This window comes from Opisthocomus hoazin, chromosome Z (genome assembly GCF_030867145.1).
Source record: "Opisthocomus hoazin isolate bOpiHoa1 chromosome Z, bOpiHoa1.hap1, whole genome shotgun sequence".
Classification (NCBI taxonomy): domain Eukaryota; kingdom Metazoa; phylum Chordata; class Aves; order Opisthocomiformes; family Opisthocomidae; genus Opisthocomus; species Opisthocomus hoazin.
This window is the reverse complement of record NC_134454.1, coordinates 19,932,429-19,951,592: the sequence shown is the minus strand read 5'-3', so window position 1 is coordinate 19,951,592 and position 19,164 is coordinate 19,932,429. Positions and strand designations below refer to the sequence as shown.

Below are 19,164 nucleotides of genomic sequence, written 5' to 3'. Positions count from 1 at the left end.
GTTAGAGTATACCAAAAACTGAATAACTTCTGGAAAGTCAACAAATCAGAGATTAGCAAACAAATCAAAGAGAATTTGATCTATTTCCAATCAAAGACGCACACAAATTGCACACATTCTCTGAGCGCACCCACATTTTAAAGCCACATGGCCAGTAGCACTTTCTAAAAACCAGTAAGAATTTCCAAGTAATTCATTGAGTAGAGCAGCTGCTTCAGCCTGATCCGGGAGCACAAGTGCAGAATCACACAAACTCACCCAACAACTGACTTCCCCGAGACACACCGCTGATTTACCTTTTCAGCCTGCCCTACAAAAAGGTCAGATCCTGAAGCCAAACTCGGAAACACCCTGCTCAGTGTGGCTAGCTGCATGCAGATTAGTAGTTTAATAACAATTAGAAGGTGTAGACCTGTGGTGACCACGTAGTTAGGAATAGCAATAAAAGCACAGAAGGACCAATATCCAGCTACTGTTTTACGAAGGCACCAGCAATTACATTTCATTTAACTTATACAGACCTTTACTAACAACACAGGGCGGGGCTCAGCTGACAAATGGGTTCCTCGCTTCTGACCAAACTCAATGAAAAGTTGATTTTAAATGCGCTTGCTACAGTTTTAGAGAAGGCCTCAAGAATTTTCCTCCCCAGCTCTGGACCAAAACCAAACAGAGACAGACTTTAAAGGCACAACCACCTCAAATTTTCATTGTACTTTTGCACTAAAAAAATGCCTTGTATCTGGTCCTTGTATTGAATTCCAGCCTAAAACTTTAAAATCTTGTGTTTTTTACAATTTTTTTTTTCCAACAAAATACTTCTAATTTTGCACCAATTAAACTATTTCTCTTTTAACACCCTAGTTCTTTTTGCTCAGACTATTAAACAACACTTGAGACACTGCTTGTGAGTGATTAAATTTGTCATGTAGGCAAGTACTACTTTGGCATTAACCTGTTTGCACAGAGGTAAAAAACATTTATCCTCAACAGCCAACAGCAATCAAATAGCAAAAGAGGATTGGAATGGCAAGCACAGAAATTCCATTTGTATCTCCCTCAGTCCCTCAAGGCTCTCACTTTTCTCAGGGCCACACTTTCAGTGCCTCAGCAAGCTATGTCCATTTTTTCTGCACCATTCCTTCTCTCCCTATTTCATGCATCTTTTCCACAAACACTCTGACTCTGTTTTGGGTACAGGAATGTCTCCAGTTGAGGTGAAGATAGATTTAGTCATACCAAGTAGCTTAATATTGTCTTATCATTATTAGCAGCTCCTCTACCTTTAGTGGAGGGTATATTCCCCATCTCAAAATCTGAAATTCAGCCAAAACTACAATTTAACTGGGTTAGAATAAAAATCTAAAAATAAAATCCTGTGTCTTTTTTTCAGGAAATTACTTGAACATGTCAGCTTTCAGTTAAACCAGTGTCGCACCAAAGGTGACTCAGACTGTAAATGCCTGTATCACATCAAGCAAGAAGAAAATGCTCTTCCTCTTACTCCCTGCAAACTCTAGCACATGATGTTTTTCATCTTTTTCTCATTATCTCTTTGAGGCTATATTCCATGCAGGGCACCCTATTTCAATACCCATATTTTTTACTGTTCATTATTGTTTGTCACCCTGATGTTGTAACTGCTAAAAACGTAAGCAATTATTTATTTTTAAAATTGCCCAAGATTATTTTCCAGTCTGACATTTGTCATAATGTTGTTATTATTGCTTTAACAGTTTCTTTCATAACAAAAGAATTCTAGTAAATCCACCACCTCCAAGTAACTTGCTTTATAATCACAGACACAATAGGTAGTTCTATGCTGTGCAGACTTGAAGTGAGGTATCTGTGATTGTTTCACTGCCTTTCTTGAGCATTTTCTAGTAATGGTTAGACCCTACCTCACTGAAGTAAATAAGTCTCTTTTCTCTACCCAGAATGAAACATATACAAAAGAGTAACCCTGAGACCCATCCCTTATTCTTTTGTCTACTGTGACTCACTAAAAACACTCTTCCACTAAACCCAGCAAGCTCTAGCGCACTATTCCTTTATGCTTTTCTTATCACCCCTTTGCAATTATACTCGCATCTTAGATGGAACTGGAGATGAAGTGAGAACAGATAAGAGACTCGCTTAATTAAATGGGCTAAGGTAGCACTCTGTACAGTTCCTAACACATGGAATTTCTTCAGCAAAACTTCAACACAACATGAAGACGCATCTAATTAGATCTCACCTGCACAAGAAAGAAATCTAACTACAAAAACTTTTCCTCTTTTCTAAGGTTTCTACTATAGTAATTTAGATTTTATTTAATCAGAAATATCTGTAAGGACTTTTTCCAAAGTGTGTTATGTCTAGATTCCCTGAAGTCCCACTACCCACTGTGATAGCTATCCAGTAATGTCCACAGAACATCAACAGCATCACCTAAAAAACTGTTTCCTATTACACTGTAATTTTAATTCCAGCATTAAAACTGTTTAGCTCCTGTATTTCATCCACACATACATCTACAAGACACAGAAACCAACAAGTCACCTGATTTACAATAAAGTCATAGAATTATTTTTAACTTCAAACACATAAACACATTTGCCAAGGAATTAGCTCACAGCCTGTTTCAAAGATGTTCAATACCATCTATGTGTATTTTTTTTCTAAAATCTTGTCCAATCTTAGGTACCACAAAAGATTCTTATATCCTGATTAACAAATTAGTGACTGATACACTAAGCCAAGTATATCAACATCCTGTCATTACCTACACAAAAAAGGCAAAAGAACACAGAGAAGCGGATTTTGGAGGGGTTTTTTGATGGTATCTTCCCCTTTCTAAGTAAAATTTTTACAGTTTCTCTCGATTCATTTGAAACAGAAATAGACTTTTAAAAGGCATGAAAAAGAAACAAAACAAAATTGAGTATCTGAATAACTCTACGTATACCACAGATTTATCCCCACAGCACTCATAATAATGAATCAGTATACCCAGACTTCTCTATCTTTCCTACATACTGTGATTGTTCTCAACACAGTTTGAAAAGGCCACCGAGGCACAGCATTTATAGTCCTGTATCAAGGTATTCAGAAGAAGCAACTGAAATAACTTAACTGCAATAGATTGGAACATCCACACATAAGCACAATGACACCAAGATAAAATAAGTATTTATTTTTCATTCAGATGTTTGCTGGATATTTCAAACCAGACTGCCTCCTAGCAGCAGACACTGTTCTAGCTCCCTGGAGCAATCCATCTTTTTATATATAGTTCCATAGATATATATTTGCAACAGAAACTTCAGGTGAAAAATTCTCCCCCAGAATCCCAAGCGTGTGGGATGTCACATGGCAAAGGTAAGATCACGTGATTTTGCTGTTAAGATCTACAAGTTAGTAGTTGATCTGATGAGGTTGCTCAACATGTAAGACGATATTACACACAGAGAACAAATAGAGAGTCTTAACTGAAGTTATTTGATTATATTAGTTATAAACTTACAAAAGAATGTAGCAACTTGTTTCACTCTAAGAATGTATGCAATGACTGGTCATGAACCATATGGAAATGCACTTTATCTAAAACATTAATACATAGTTTTCTTTGGTGTTATATTGTAACTGAATTAAGATATGACTATATATATCCTTGAAGAAAGACGACACTTTCAAGGCAATTGATTCTACCTTTTCTCCCAACAACTTGAAAGTAGTTCATGATTCAGGAAGAAAGACAAACCTTAAAAACTGGATACAACCACACAAGCACTGAGGTCTTAATTCAACTTTTTTTGCTATAAAACACTTCGGAAAATTATTTCAAGGTATACTTCAACAACCCCATTTTTGCAAAGTATAGCAGTACGTTTTATTGTGGGTTTTCCTGAAATCAAACCAGTACAAGCTACACAACTGTACAGATTTACAACATTTAAGATTCTTTTCCAGAATTTTAAACCTTAAGACTTTTTTAACTAGTAGCACACAAACAAGTCCCACTCCCTCAAATAGCAAGCACAGTGGGGACACTAAACCAGCAGCTGAAGCATCTTCTCACATTCAGCTGCTGCTTCACATATCTGCTAGGCTACATAAGCTCATTTCTACTAAAAGTTAACATCTACACTTTATTTCTCCTGAGGTAGTTACCTCAGGATGTGCGTGTATCATTTACTCTTCCTCATTCATACAAGTTTTCTCTACTGCTTAGACTAAGTCAAGGATTTTGAATTGTGTATTTATATTTAGAGTGTTTTCTCTCAGATGAAGGCAGTAAACAAGCCATGTGCATTTCAAGCCTATCATACTGCTTTTCAACCTTTCTTCTTCATTTTTATATAATATTCCACAGAGTCTCAGAAAAACAGAGAGAAAATTGCAAATATGTGCTTATCTCCACAGTATGTTTGGCCTGAGCCAAACTAGTGAGTATAGTATCAACTGCAGGAGTGATTCACCTCCAGCACAAGTGAATACTGTAGAAGGTCCCAGTAGAAGATCCATAGGTTAACTGAGTGAAAATCATGTTCATACAACGCTTTATCTCTATACATAGAAGAGAGAAAAAAGAAAAAAAAGGAAAAAAGATAAAAGAAACCAGAAACATTTGACCAACAGAAACTGCATGGAAGAACACCAGAATAGTTTCTACTATCCTGAGATCATACTCCCTTCTGGTGGCAGCAACATACTACGAAATCCATGGAACAGGAGCATTCTCTCTTCCAGCACTAGTCCACCAAGAGGACATTGCTTATCAGCAATACTTAGCACTAGAATTACCTCCTACAACGTGATGACACGAACTCTGTCATGGTTGAAACTTAGAATGGTTGCAAAATAATAGTAACAACAACAACAATAGTAGTAGTATTTAGTTGGGGAAGGGCTTGGTTTATGAGAAGAAAGGTTGGGGGGCAGTCATTTAAAGAGAACTGAACCCTAACATTTAAGTCATCTTTTTGCCTATCAGAATACGTCACCTCCCAGTGTCAAAATACAAAATTACTCTAGCAAGGCTAGAGAACTGACTTCTTCCTAGAGCAGAAGAATGCAATTAATTTTTAGGAAGATCTTTACTTATGCAAACAGTATAAGTAAGAGAATTCAATAACAGATGGCTCACTTCCATTTCCTGGGCATGCACTGACACCTGAACCACTTTCTGGTATCTGTGACATCTGCCTGACCTTTAAATATTCAGCTGGATTCATGGAGATTGGTACTCTTCTGGCTAGACAAAGCAAGGCAAGAATATCTTAAGCTACCTCACACGGTTTGGATACTTGCGTTGCAACAGCTGATTCAAACCCAGAGAGCCTGTTTCATGAACCTAAAATTCATTAAAGTATTATCTGAGTGATAATTCTTCTTTATTCAAAAACCTGGAATTAAAGTAATCTCTCTTTACAGGCTGTGACATTAATATATGGACAGAAAGGTATCTAGTGACAATCATTTTTTCTCAGTACATCAAGGATAATTATAATCTGCATTCTGATTAAAATTAAGGAAAGACAACCTGTATTAATTTACTCAAAATTTCATATAAATGATATTCTGAGAAGGTAAATTTATTGTAAATTATTGACTTTTTCTATGAAAAAAATCAACTTATTTCGTGAAAGATGCTATAAAACAAAATCTTCTAAACATACACCAAGTATGTCAATGTGGTACATTTATTACTTTGATAAATGGAGCTTCTACGGTATCATTTAGAAAAAAAAAATCAAAGGAAAATTAGATTCCATAATTTCTACTCACTCACAATTGCCCAAATGTACTCCCACACTTAAAATCTTACTTCAAGGAATTCTCCTCTCTGTACTTTTTCAAAACTCCATTTAAAAAAAATAATCTGTAGCGTTGGTTTGATTTTGGTTCAATAAAGCAGTACAGCTTGCATGAGAAACCTGTGCCAGAAACATGCATGCATGACTTTAGTCACACGTACTGTCGCATCACACACAAAAAAATTAGGCTATGTACAGATGGAAAAAATCCATGAGTATCTACACTGAACTTCAGAACCATAGAATACACTACTCACAGATAACAACAGTACTTGCATATAGCATAGCAGAGACTGTGAAAACATAAAAACACAATCATATGAGGTTTCAGATTATGAGCTTATAACCACTTGCTCTACAAAAATGGGAAGGTACAAAAACCAAACATAATTCTCTTCTGCATTTACAGGTGAAAACATTGTGATTATTACTATTCCTTTCTACTCCTAAAACCATTACAATTCCAAATTCAAGATGTCACAGTACTAGAAATCTAGACATGCACAAGTTGCTGCCCACAGGGAGACTGGCAATCTCCCCATTACACCAACAGATTTTAGAGTGGGAAATTTTAATATCTGCTGTTGTCAGGAAGTGCTGAGTTTGTGAAGTAAGAACCAAACAAGAGCTGTAGATGATGGCAACAATATGGGCAAAAATAAAACATACGGAACAGATCAAAATAAAAGAAATAAAAAGTAAAAGATAATATTCCACGACAACTGTAAAGCTGAGAGTGTCAGTATGATTATGAAATAAAATGTCAAACAGCAGAACACACAGGATTTGCTCTGAAGTGGTGTACTAACATCAGGACCAGAAATGGAAAGCATGTTTGGTTCCTGAATCCTTGTAAACAGTATGAGGTGGCTAATGATGATTTCCAGTGAGTAAAAACATTAATGCAGTGTTTAGAAAAACCTTCCCTTAACAGCAGTACCTAATTCAAACTAATAAAATAAGCTGATATAAAAATCGTTCATGAGCTTATGCACACAACTAGTTCTGACTTTCAGTACTAAAACATTGCTGTAGGAGTAGCAAGCTACTTCTTAAGCCAAGGCCTTTAAATCATTCACTCACATTTAAAAAAACGCATAACTGAGTAGGATTTTTATTTTTGTTTTTAAACAGACAACTAGTATTTTATTGTACAAAAGCAACCTAAACATAATCCTCACTGAAAACATTATTACCTCAATAAATTATCAGAGATGGAAAAGTGCTTTTGTGTGGTGGGTAGAATTTCTTCTCTGATAAAATGATTGAAGTCATACATATTGTCTCTCAATATATATTTCATAATAAATATATTGTTTGGATAGCACAAGCTGGACATGGCTACCCCCAAGACAATGACTGTCTTTTACCCAAACAAATCAGGATACTAAATAACTTTTCTTCCCTTTGAAACAGCCATAACTGCTTGAGGCTGCTGCAGCACAAAACCAAAATATTTTCACAAAGGTCTCAAAACAGTCAAGCTGAAAATATAAGCCAAAGTTTCATTTAACAGCCTGTCAGTTTTTTGATGTGAAGCTAATGAATGCAGTGGCAAACAAATCCATCAAACCTAACATCAAAACAACTGCACTCATCCCACCACAGGGAAAAATACAACCTGCAGGCCAGCACTTTGATCTAACCTATCCACAGAAAACGTTGTTAAGCAGCTACCACCAAAGAATGCAGGAGTAATTACTGACTTAATTTTATGAAAGAGAGCAATAATATTTAAGTAGCCCAAGTTCCAAGTAGAAAAGGTTGACAGACTTCTCTCCTCGGGTTCTACAGATTAGCTCAACAACAAGCAGCTTCCCAGCACCAACATCTGAAAACAAATCACGTCTTAAAACGAGCTGCAATACAGAAGAATCATTATAATGACTAGTAAAATCACCTAGTGTGACTCTATCCCTGATAGAAGGCAGTAAAATTTACATACATTTATACTGAGTGAAAGTCACCAAGCGGTGCCACAGAAGAGAGACAAGTGAGCAAGGAGAGCAGTATTCGGAAATGCCAGTGATTTCTCTGAAAGCTGCTGAGGGTATGGGTGTCGATTTGGGCAAGGGGCGACAGAAAGCTGCGAGAGACTCTGACACGGGGATTTGGAAAAGCAATAGAGAAGGGAATGTGAGGCTTTGAACAATAACAACACGTAAATGGAAGGAAAGAAACTAAAATAATCACCACTGCACAAAGAAGAATTAGAGAGCCCTGACCAAACCTTCTCACGTCACCAATCTGCTGGACATTTCGTACACAGGACCTCCATCTCAACTCAACTCTTTGGTCTGTGAACTACCTTCTCCTACCAAGCTTATTATGGGACCATGCAGTCCAGAAGCTCTACACAAGGTCAAAGGATGTGCTTTTTAGGGGGATTCCTTGTAATTAGGAACTGATTTGCCAACATCAAAGTTTTTTAAACACTTACAAAACAGCAGCAAGGGAAAAAAGGATTTCCAAGAAAGAAAAAAAAAAATTGCCTGTACACAAAAGCACAGGATTTTATTCAAAATTTAAATCTGTTTCTGGTTCTCAGTATCAAAGTAGAGTGCACAAAGTTCATTGATCCTATCCACAGGAGCTAAAACTCGGACAGGTGAAAATCATGACTGAGAACCCCAGTTTTGGCACCTGTGAGAGGTCTTGAACTGTAACTCTTACATGAGGGCAATACTGGCATTCATTAAAAATAAAAATTACAACAGAAAAAAATATAAAATTAATAAACATAGATGATCCACAGATTTGGGGGTGGGGACAGAGGGTGTCCTGCCCTGCAGCTTTTAAACATTAGGAATACAAGATTTTTCTCAGACTAGAGAACTGTCTTTTATCCAGTTGCTTCAGAATGATTTTTATTTTATTAGACATAAAAGACTTATGTGTAAACATTTCTATTCACCAAGTCTAATAACTGAACATCACCCCTTGTTCAGCACACAAATTATCTACTCAGCACAAATCAAAGTAGGTAACTACAAAACATACAAGCTAATTGCCACTGGGTCATCTGCTTTACCAACAGTAACAAAACACACTGGAGTAAGGAAACTCAAAATGCACTTCATGAAGCCACACATTTCTATCCAACTCAAATAAGTGTAGCTCCATTAGGAAAATGACAAAATTCACAGAAGCCTGAAGACATATCCTATCTGCCCCCATTTTGTACCATTTTTTTTTTCAAAAATAAACAGCATTCAGCAAATGAAAGTTATAGGACGATGATGATTACAACTATCTAAAGCTTAAGAGTGCCTCTGACCCTCACAGAACATGGTAAACACAGCTAAAGTACTTGCGAGCTGAGCATTACCTACCTTTGATGTTCTAAGTCCTGCCATTACGGTACAGCAGCATTTCACCAGCATCCCTCTGCACCACACCCATTTGCCACGCACCTTCAGGAGAGCGTGACTGGTTTGTTCCTTTCACCAGTATGTCCTATTTATCTTCCTGTGTGCTCTTCCCAGTGGAAAAAGACAGCAAAAACTACACCGTTTCTCCCTTGGAGTTGGGGGACTTTTAGTATATCTATTATTTTTCTATTTCTGCCCTTTTCTTTTTTAATCTACTTTTTCCTTCTGCTTAATCCTGTCCAGCTTAATTCTGCCCAAAGATGAGAACACAGCAGCCAAGCTGTAGCAAAGGGCACAACGGAGGTCCCACCTGGTATAACTTTTCATTCATCGCCCCGAGTGGAAGTCTTACATAAACTCTAGAAAACAAGCTGGAGAGTATGTCCCTGCTCCCAGGGTTCAACTACTACAGATAGATACGGTACACATAATGAAACCCAGAACACAAGTTGAGCACCTTTAAAGATGGAAAATAATTTTTGAAATTTGCATCCACAGTCTCTGATTAACCAATTTTTCCAATACCGAGGGTCTAAATGATCTCTGATTTAACATTTGCAATCCATTTCTCAGTCTTTAACATTGCCTCATTTCACACCAGAATGCAGCACTGTCACACATAATTTACTACATATTTACTACAACTTTAATGGAAATCTTTGCCTGATTTTTTTTTGTCTGAAATTAATGAAGAATGAATATTGATCTTACATCAGGATTTCTTCTTTTTCCGAGACAGAAATCCAGCTGTAATAAACTAGAAACTATTCTGTAAAAACAAAAGCATTCCTGTAGGAAGACAAATAATCAGTCATCAGTATACAATATTCTCTAAGCAGAATACAGCAACAAACTGACCTAGATATTGCTGCATTTTGCTGACGCAGTCAACTTCTGCAGTACAATACAGGAGAACTAGGGGATCCAAAATATTTTTTTCAATAAAAATTCTTGCAGATACAGAAAGAAAAGGTAAGTCCAACACATCAGTAGTCTGAAGAATGACAAATGGGAATGCAAGGTTGTGTGGTGTTTTTTTTTCTTTTAAATGAAATTACCAGATCTGCAAATAAAACCCACTAAAGTATCAGTAGTGTTTGGGCACACAGACTTCTCACCTTTTCCATTAATGATTTCAGGAAGTTTCCTGAGGTTGTGATAAAACTAATCATCACAGCTATCCTCATGTTTTTGTAGAGAAACACCATAATCAAGAAACACAGCACCCAATTTGCAGTAGCCCCATAACTTGTGTGTGCTTTCTGAGTGTCATATAACTACAATTTAAGAACAGAAAAACAGTCATAATACTTTCCCTGTTTCACTTGTTCACCCCATTTGCACGGCATAAATAAATACAAGGAAGTATTATCAAGAATTATTTCACCAGCTTTCCATTAGTTCTTCTGACACTTTTCCATTAAAAAAATATTTTAAAAATCCTACTAGTAGCACTCCCTATCATGTTATTTTTCATTTAAAAAGAGAAGAAAAATGAATTTTAATTCTCATTCTTGTGGTAATCATGTAACAAAAAATTAGCAAGTAACATTAAGTACTCTGACCATTTGCCAAAGAAACTGGAGTTCACATTTGACAATGATATCTAAGATTTATCAACAGAGGGAGACCAGTCATTATCGCTTCAGCTGCCACTTTGAAACTTTCAGACATTTAAATTCAGCTGCAGACATCACAGAACTACTTTAATTTCTTATACTGCATATGTACCATACTGCTCCTATGTGCAATAACCACAGAGCACAGCATTCAGTGTCCTAAGATGAAAGTTTTATCCATATGCTAGAGAATATTGACTAAATAAAACTGTATTTAGAGTGTATATGCCAAGACTTCCTAGATAAAAATTCAGAATTTCAGAAGCACTTTTGGAGTAGTGTAAAGGAATAAAATTTCATTAGCTTTAAAAATTATCTTCTAACTCTGCTGAATTTAAATGTGACATTAAGTTTACGGTATAATACAATAACTGAGAGGCACACTGGAGGCATAAAACATTTAATAGTTTGTGCTGGGGCAGCTGCACACCAATTGGTAGACCGTTTTTTTAAAACTTAAGATATATGAAGGCTGTACACCAAATGGGATGTAGCTGCAGGTATCACTACCTCAGCTTTGCTACATCTGAAGATAAACTTTGCCATTCTTGAAGTCCAGCTGAATCAATTTTAGAGTTGCAGCACATTCAGACCTTTTAAAATCCAGGACAGTTTTACCTGCCACAATTAACTCGTGTGTGTCCATGCCCATATTCCTGTCAACTTTGTTTCACTGTACTATCTATAAATATTCCAAACTATCAAACACATAGATTTTTTTTTAATTAACTTTACAGTCTACACCTTATCTGTTGGCTCTTAAAAACACAACTTTCCCATTAAAGACCAGCCTGAACATGTTAGATGCAGATTGATGTTTTTAATACTTTTGACTACTGTTACTGTATGCATACATAGCACATGAAAAAAATATTTATAAACTTTTTCCTTTTGAAGCATATTCCATCCCATTAACAATAATAATCAATAGTGCCTAGAATCATAAATTTTCACTATTTGAGAACTTTCTTATCATGGTCTTCCAAGCCCAAGTGTTAATGAGAGTTCACTATCACTACTTTATTGTTAAACCTGCACATCTGATTTTGCCCTTTATTCCATGTCATCTTATTAGCTAATATATTAAGTATCCACTATTGAAAAGGGTTTTTTCAATAATGGACAAGTCAATGCAGAAACTGCCTCTGACCTGAACATTTTGGGAAGCACACTAACCAAAGTTTATATAAGCCATAATTCTGAGAAAAAAAAAAAAAATCACAGATTATTGACAAACAGTAACAAACTTCTGCTGAACAAATTGCACTTTCTTGATTTTGTGTATTTACTCACACGCTGTACACAAAGCAAAAAATGTATGCCATATAACAAAATTTCAGTCTAAAATATCTTCAGTAAAACACACCTCATTTTGAAACCTTAAAATATCTACTCTAAGTTCACAGTCCCTTTACTATCTTGTACTAAACAATATGTGATGACATTAAAGATCAGAAAAGTTGAACGTGTTTCTTTAAACTCTGTTTAAAATTTAATTATTTATGTTTCTTTCCAGGTATCAAAATTCCTGTTGAAATAAAGTCACTTCACAAACAGTAGAGCTTAGAGGAGATCTAAGTGTAGAAGTCAGTTGTCTTCACATAGGCTAACCTCACTATATATAGATTCAACTTCAAAATATCCATAAATAGAACTGGTTTTGAAGAACAAAATATACATTAAGCTGCAAACAAAATTCATTGCTGAGAGGAAGACGCATTGCTGGAAGTATAATACCCACTATAAAAAGAGCAACTATAAACAAAATTTCAATGGCAGTATAAGGTTCTAGTAGTTCTCCCTTTGTCACCAGTTTCTACAGACTCTCACAAAGAAGTAACCACAGGAAATATTTCTCTTACACATCAAATCTCTGCAAGACAACTCACCAACTTTGCTGCTTTTCCATAATCAATCCATCGGATGGTGGCAAAGTTTGTTGACTCTGCACAGTTAAAACCATGGTTAAATCCTGCATGGTATCCATATGGGAAAGTGATCATAAATTCTCCTGCCTCTTGTGTAACCTATAACATTAAAAACAAACAAACAAACAAAAAAAATCAAAGTGAACAACATTACAAGAGCAGTTGTGCCGCTGAAGCAACGAAAACTGTATTTGCCTTTGCAACTACCTAGAAAGAAAAAGATTTTTTTAACCTTGCACACAGTTGCGATTTAATGCAAGCAGAAATAGCATACTTGAGACAACACTGTTTGCTGTAAAATACATAACTGCCTGTATTACTTTACAAATTCAGAAAGTGCTTTCAAAAAAGCTAATCTCAGAGCAGAGGTTCACTGGTAATAAAACCTGGAAGTACAGGGAGCTAGAAAAGACAGTGCAAACAATATATCAATCTTCCTGACTGAGAGGAAGCACAGACTGGACCAAAATATGCACAATTATCATTGCTAAATACTAGTACAAATCAACTGTTGAAGAAATTATTCTGTCCACCACCCTGAAAATGTTTCTTTGGAATGGCACCAGAACCTTTATTGCAAAGACTGGAGAAAGAGCTCATTCTCATTCTCACCCATTTCAAAAAACTATGATTTGCAGACCTGTGACTGAGGGCTTGATTTGCATTTTAAGTTACTTACTATTGATGATCAAGCATAAAGTAGGAGAAACTCTAAGATAATGAGCCTTAGCGTTACAGAAAACAATGTTGTTCACCCTAAAGGAACACACTGGATACATTAAGATCCCTTCAGGCAGTATCATTAAATCATTTTGGATAGGAAAGGAGGAAGAAGACTTAACAACAATTGACCTGCACCAATTCTTCAGCCTTACAGCTACTAACACCAAGGGGATTCTTGCACTGGAAATGCCATGCAGAATGTCTCAATGAAAGCCATTAAAACACCACTTCAGACATTACACAGAAAAAAATAAAATAAAATAAAATAATCTGCCCCTGTCCTTCCCCTCTTTAAGTACAACTTAGAGAGCAGAAGGACTCTGGTGCTATTGATAACAAGAATTCCAAATACCTAAAGGACAAAGGACCTGGGGGGACATTTTCAAGGAAGAAAAACTTGACTACAGTTATGCTCTAACATTGCTTTAGAGAATGAGCAAGGGTAGTTCCAAAGGACTGCTCTGTTCTTTACAAACAGAGTGAAAAGCAACGAAAGGAAAAGCCACTGACTCGAAAAGAAATCACAGAACACAGAAAAAAAGGAAAACAACAACAACAAAAAGAAAAAAACACTACCACAGTAATTATATTTTGTATAGCCAAAAAGAAACCAAATTCCTAGTAGTTATAAAAGAGATACCAGATGTAAAAGGCTTCTAGAGTAAATTACAAAAAAAGTGGTGTAAGGTAAACAAATCACTGGTCAGAACATTCTCCTTAAAGGGAAAAAGCTATACTTTGATGGAGTGCTGCTCTCCTCTGGACATGAAGAAAAGGAGAGACAGCACTTCTTGTCAGTCACTAATATTGTCTTCACTCAGAGACAGCTTTAATCTCTTAAAGTCAGACCGCCAAAGACGGTATGAAGAACAGGCTAGCCAGAGACTAGAAATGGTCTTCTGAACCATCTGATGAGAGTTAATAATAAACTAGAAGATGCAGAAGTAAGAAGAGATTCCTCTTAATTCTGTTTGAGATGCCTTTTAACATGAAACACACATCAGACGGCATGCCCACTGAAAAGCAAACAGATCCATTTAAATGAAGCAAATAATCCAAGCAATGACTGATGATTGTTAAACAAGATGCATTTGCTGATTACGGGAAAATAGGGAGACTTCTTAGAGATTAAGTATGCTGTTTTCATTGTATGACAATGCTTCGCATAAGCAATAGAGAAGAAAAACTGAAAGGACAAACATGACTCTTTTTAGGGAAATACACTTACAATTTGAAATTGCAAAAAGGGAGAGGTAAATTTTGAAGAATCACCAAAAATTAAAACTCACAACTCAAAACATTTTTCCTTTTAACATGTCAGGTCTTAGATCTCATCCTTTTGCTGGCATAGATGTCTTACATTCAATTTCTGCTTTTAGAATCCCCATTCTTCAAAATTCTCATTTTAAAGTTTTACTAATTCTTTGTGTGCTTTTTTTTTGCTCAATGCAAGAATAAATACACAGGGATAGCACTTCAAGATTTGTATTTCTGGTTGTACTATGGGAGGAAGGAAAGAGATGAAAACAAGAAAAATACTCTTAACTAACAAAGCTAAAGAATAAAATTGGATCTTACACTTTGCATTTGCACTTTGCAAGGTTAATTTTTTGTGGGTTCATGTTTGGTATATACACATAAGTGCACATACAGATGCATATATTACAACTGCTACTGCAGCACTCCAACAATCGCTGTGGGAATGTTTAAGAAAGATTATTCTCAATGCTAAACAATTCCAAAATTTATCTCAATACACCCTCCCACTGCTGACAGTTTAGCAGGTGTTCTATTGCAACAAGCAGCAGCTCAGCTGCCACCTGGTAGGCGTAGGCTGACTTATCAGCATTCAGCACATTTCCACTTCTATCACTTTGAGCCATGAGAGATCACAGCCTGGTTGTCTCTATTCACTTTCTCACTGAATCCCGTTAATTACAATTACACTTGGGTACAGTCTGCTTCCTCCCAAGACTAGGTGACAGAACCAAACTTAAATATTTAACTATTTCTAGCACATTCTTAGTTTTGTTGTTTGTTGTTTTTTGGGGGTGTTTTGTTTTTGTTTTTAATTAGAATACAGCAATAATCAAGACACTGAAATAAGAACATCAACTCCCTTATCTGCCTCAAATATGTGGTTCATGATAAAGTCCAAGGCTATGAAGGGAATCAGTATTTACCTATATATTGCAAACACTGAACTCAGCAACTATATTTCCATACGATAGTCTATCATTCAGAAAACAAACTATTTAATATACGAGTAATGTATTCAAAAAAAGTTTGCTTTCCAAGGCAGGCAGTATCATTCTAAACACCTGCATTTCTTCAGTTTTATACATAAGTTGATTAAAGCATGAAAAGCAAAGTGATATTGCAGAGGGCATGAAACTAATCAGTGCTTTCATCCCCCCTGTGCTGCAAACAGTGGTAATAACACAGGGCTGTTTTAGTTACTGCTGAGCAGTGCTTACACAGCGTCAAGGCCTTCTCTGCTTCTGATATTGCCCCACCAGCGAGCAGGCTGGGGGTGCACAAGAAGCTGGGAGGGGACACAGCCGGGACAGCCGAACCCAGCTGACCACAGGATATCACAGACCATGTCACATCATGCTCTGCAGTGAAAGCAGGGGGAAGGAGGAGGAAGGGGGGACGTTTGGACTGATGACATTTGTCTTCTCAAGTCACCATTATGCGTGATGAAGCCCTGCTTTCCCGGAGATGGCTGAACACCTCCCTGCCAATGGGAAGCAATGAATGAATTCCTTGTTTTGCTTTGCTTGCACTCAAGGCTTTTGCTTTACCTGTTCAACTGTCTTTATCTCAGCCCATGAGTTTTCTCACTTTTACCCTTCCCACTCTTTCCCCATCCCACTGGTGCAGTGTGAGCGAGCTGCTCTGTGGTGCTTAGCTGCCAGCTGGGGTTAAACAACATCAATACTATACATGAAAAGATTCACTTAAATATTATTTCTATGGGCTATGTTTCATACTGTCACAAAAATATGAACTAAAACAGACAGAAAGCACTGGGTTATCCTATATTCTAGGCCGGGGCACATGATAAGCTAAGCTTGTATACGCAGGTCTACACGATTTTGATAAATAAGCATCACATATGCTAAAACAGAAATCACAATAATAAACAAAGAGTGGCAAGGACAGTTTACAGGACTACATTGCAGCAGGAATAGAGTAAAAAAAAGTATACATTGCCTGGTTCTTCTGCACACCTGAAAACATCCTGCACAGTGGGAAACCAAGAATCATAACCCCTTAATGTTGAAAGGCTTTTAAGACCCAGTACAACATAAACAGACATTCAGGCAGAGGAATCTTCTTCTGAATCAACCTCTACTCTTCCGAGTAGGCTTACAAAAGTCCTGAATTTAGAAATTCAGAATTTGCAAAGCATTCAGGATGTAGAATAAATATACTTCAAGAAAAAGCAATGCAGTAGAAACATTTTTATTAGCTACCACCTACAGGAAGTTCAAAGTGGAAAACAACAAGGTAGAAAATCTTTTAGGAAAAGAGAAGAAACTGAATACTTCAGATGTTTTTGAAAGCAGATGTGTATTAAATTCATCCACAAACAAAAAAGCTATTCTTCCCACTTTCTGTTTATATTATGTTCTTATCAAATGTCCAGTCTGCCACTACCTAGCAGCACAAAATAATCATTCATTCTTTTTCTAATATGTTAGTGCTTTTAAAAGATATTTTAAATTAAATAACAGTTCTTTTGGTTTTACTCCACCTGAAATTTTTTAGATCATAATACTGAAAAAAGTTACTTTTAATTGCATCAGAAAAACAATATACAGAGAAAAGGAAATGAAACATTTATTTTGAAATATTAGCTATGCAACTTAACACAGCTATTTAAGAAGTGTTTCAGTCAAGAGAAAATCACATGTAAGCTTGCACGGAAATAAAACAGAAATAAAAAAATATTGGCAATGTCTTAAAAATCACAGACACTTATAGCATAAAGATTATGATGTCTGCCAAGTGTCTTCTGCTAGAAAATTCCAACCAGAATGTAAAAGCCCTAACACTACAAGCATTTGTTTTCATCTTTTCATGGAGTCAGTGCCTAAAAAATTAGTAATAATTTTGCCTCACCTTTACTACAAACAATCCTTATAGTAAACACAATCTAATTCAATGCATGAATGCACAGTTTAAAAATAAGCACTAATTTACCTTGTCAAAAGGAATTCCATACTTTTTCAATATTGATGGAGAAATCAGAGTCATCTTATGGCGAAGAAAAGCATCACATCCTTGACAGCTGCTTGGGAAGAACCCTAATAAGATAAGCAAAACTGGGTATATCTTTACATTAAAAGAAGCAGGAAATTTTTGTAATATTTTACAATACATAATACTGTTTAAACTTGTTTTAGTATTTTTATCGTGTCATTGCCAGGTTCTGAGAGATATGTATAAAAATCAAATGTACTTCCTAAGTTTTTCAACTTATTTTCAGGGGGAGCGGTTGCATGGGTTGGGGTTTTTTTGTTTGTTTTTTAAGAAGTGAAATAATATAAAATAACTTTGGAGCTGTAAATTTAGGCATACTTTTCTTACACTTTACAGAAGTATTTTATTGTTGAGGAGTGGTTTTTTTACATTAATAATCATTCTGCAACCTCCATACACATGAAAAACAACTGAACTACATAAATTTGGAAGGATTCCACAAGGATTAGGTTTACCTAGCATTTCCAGACCATCTGTACAGTAAACAAACACAATTTTCTATCTAGAAAAGGCTAGAAAGTGTAGCTACTTTCACAGAGCTATCTGGTACAACTAGAGCAGGCGGGGCTTCTTTGCTTCTTTATACCTTGTCTTGATTTCTGTGAACAAAGGTTGCTTTCTATGTTTCAACTTTCATGATTATTTATGTACCAGTCCACAAACCCTACTTAGTTTATTAAACAATTATATAATCTGGCTGATGACAACATGGAGACAAATGAGGGGAAAAGTGAAAAATTAAAGATGAGGTTTCAGTGTTATTAAACGCTGGTATCTGACCCTCTAACCAGGATATGAAAGCACCTCAGCTACAGTTCACAAGAGCTACCCAATCTTTCATTCTCCAAAACGAAACCATCAAGTTCTTTTCCCTTCAACCTAACCGTATTACGGTAAGAAACCAATGTTACAAGGAAAACAGGAGAAGATGAGAAGCAGAAACAGGGGGAAAGTTTCCATAACATGGCTAGTTTAGCCCTTTCTGACCTCCTTTCAGACTCCATTCTAGAAAGAAGGTAATACACTGAAAAACTGAAACCACAATTCCTACGAACGATAAAACAAAGGAAAAGAAAGTCATAGAAGTTAATGAGAGCAGAAGGCTCCCAAAAACTTCAAATCAAAAAACTGAAGGAACATAGTGAGAGTCATCTAACCACCTACTACTTTTTCTGAATACTTGCTCTCAATCCCTCTTCCACTTAAGTACAGGTGTATTACTTGCTCTAAGATATGTCTTCTGTGGGAGCCAAGTGGAATACTTTTGACTGTGTCACAATGCAACATCACAGAAGTCTCACAAAGTTACAGCACTAACGTCAGCACAGCTGGATTGACAAAAGGGAACAATTTACCCACTAATCATAGAATCATAGAATCATTAAGGTTGGAAAAGACCCCTAAGATCATCAAGTCTAACCGTCAACCCAACACCACCATGCCTGCTATA

The 19,164-nt window shown here is 36.2% G+C and overlaps 1 protein-coding gene across 3 annotated transcripts in view; it reads right to left on the bottom strand.

Annotated features, from left to right (window-relative positions):
- KDM4C (lysine demethylase 4C) overlaps positions 1 to 19,164 on the bottom strand; it is a 281,173-nt gene that overhangs the window by 199,763 nt on the left and 62,246 nt on the right. For all 3 annotated transcript variants that reach the window (XM_075410592.1, XM_075410593.1, XM_075410594.1), the window contains exons 7-8: positions 17,655 to 17,758; positions 12,681 to 12,818 (exon numbers count right to left, since the gene is read on the bottom strand). In XM_075410592.1, the coding sequence (XP_075266707.1) occupies positions 12,681 to 12,818; positions 17,655 to 17,758 (242 nt within the window). The remainder of the gene's footprint in view (positions 1 to 12,680; positions 12,819 to 17,654; positions 17,759 to 19,164) is intronic.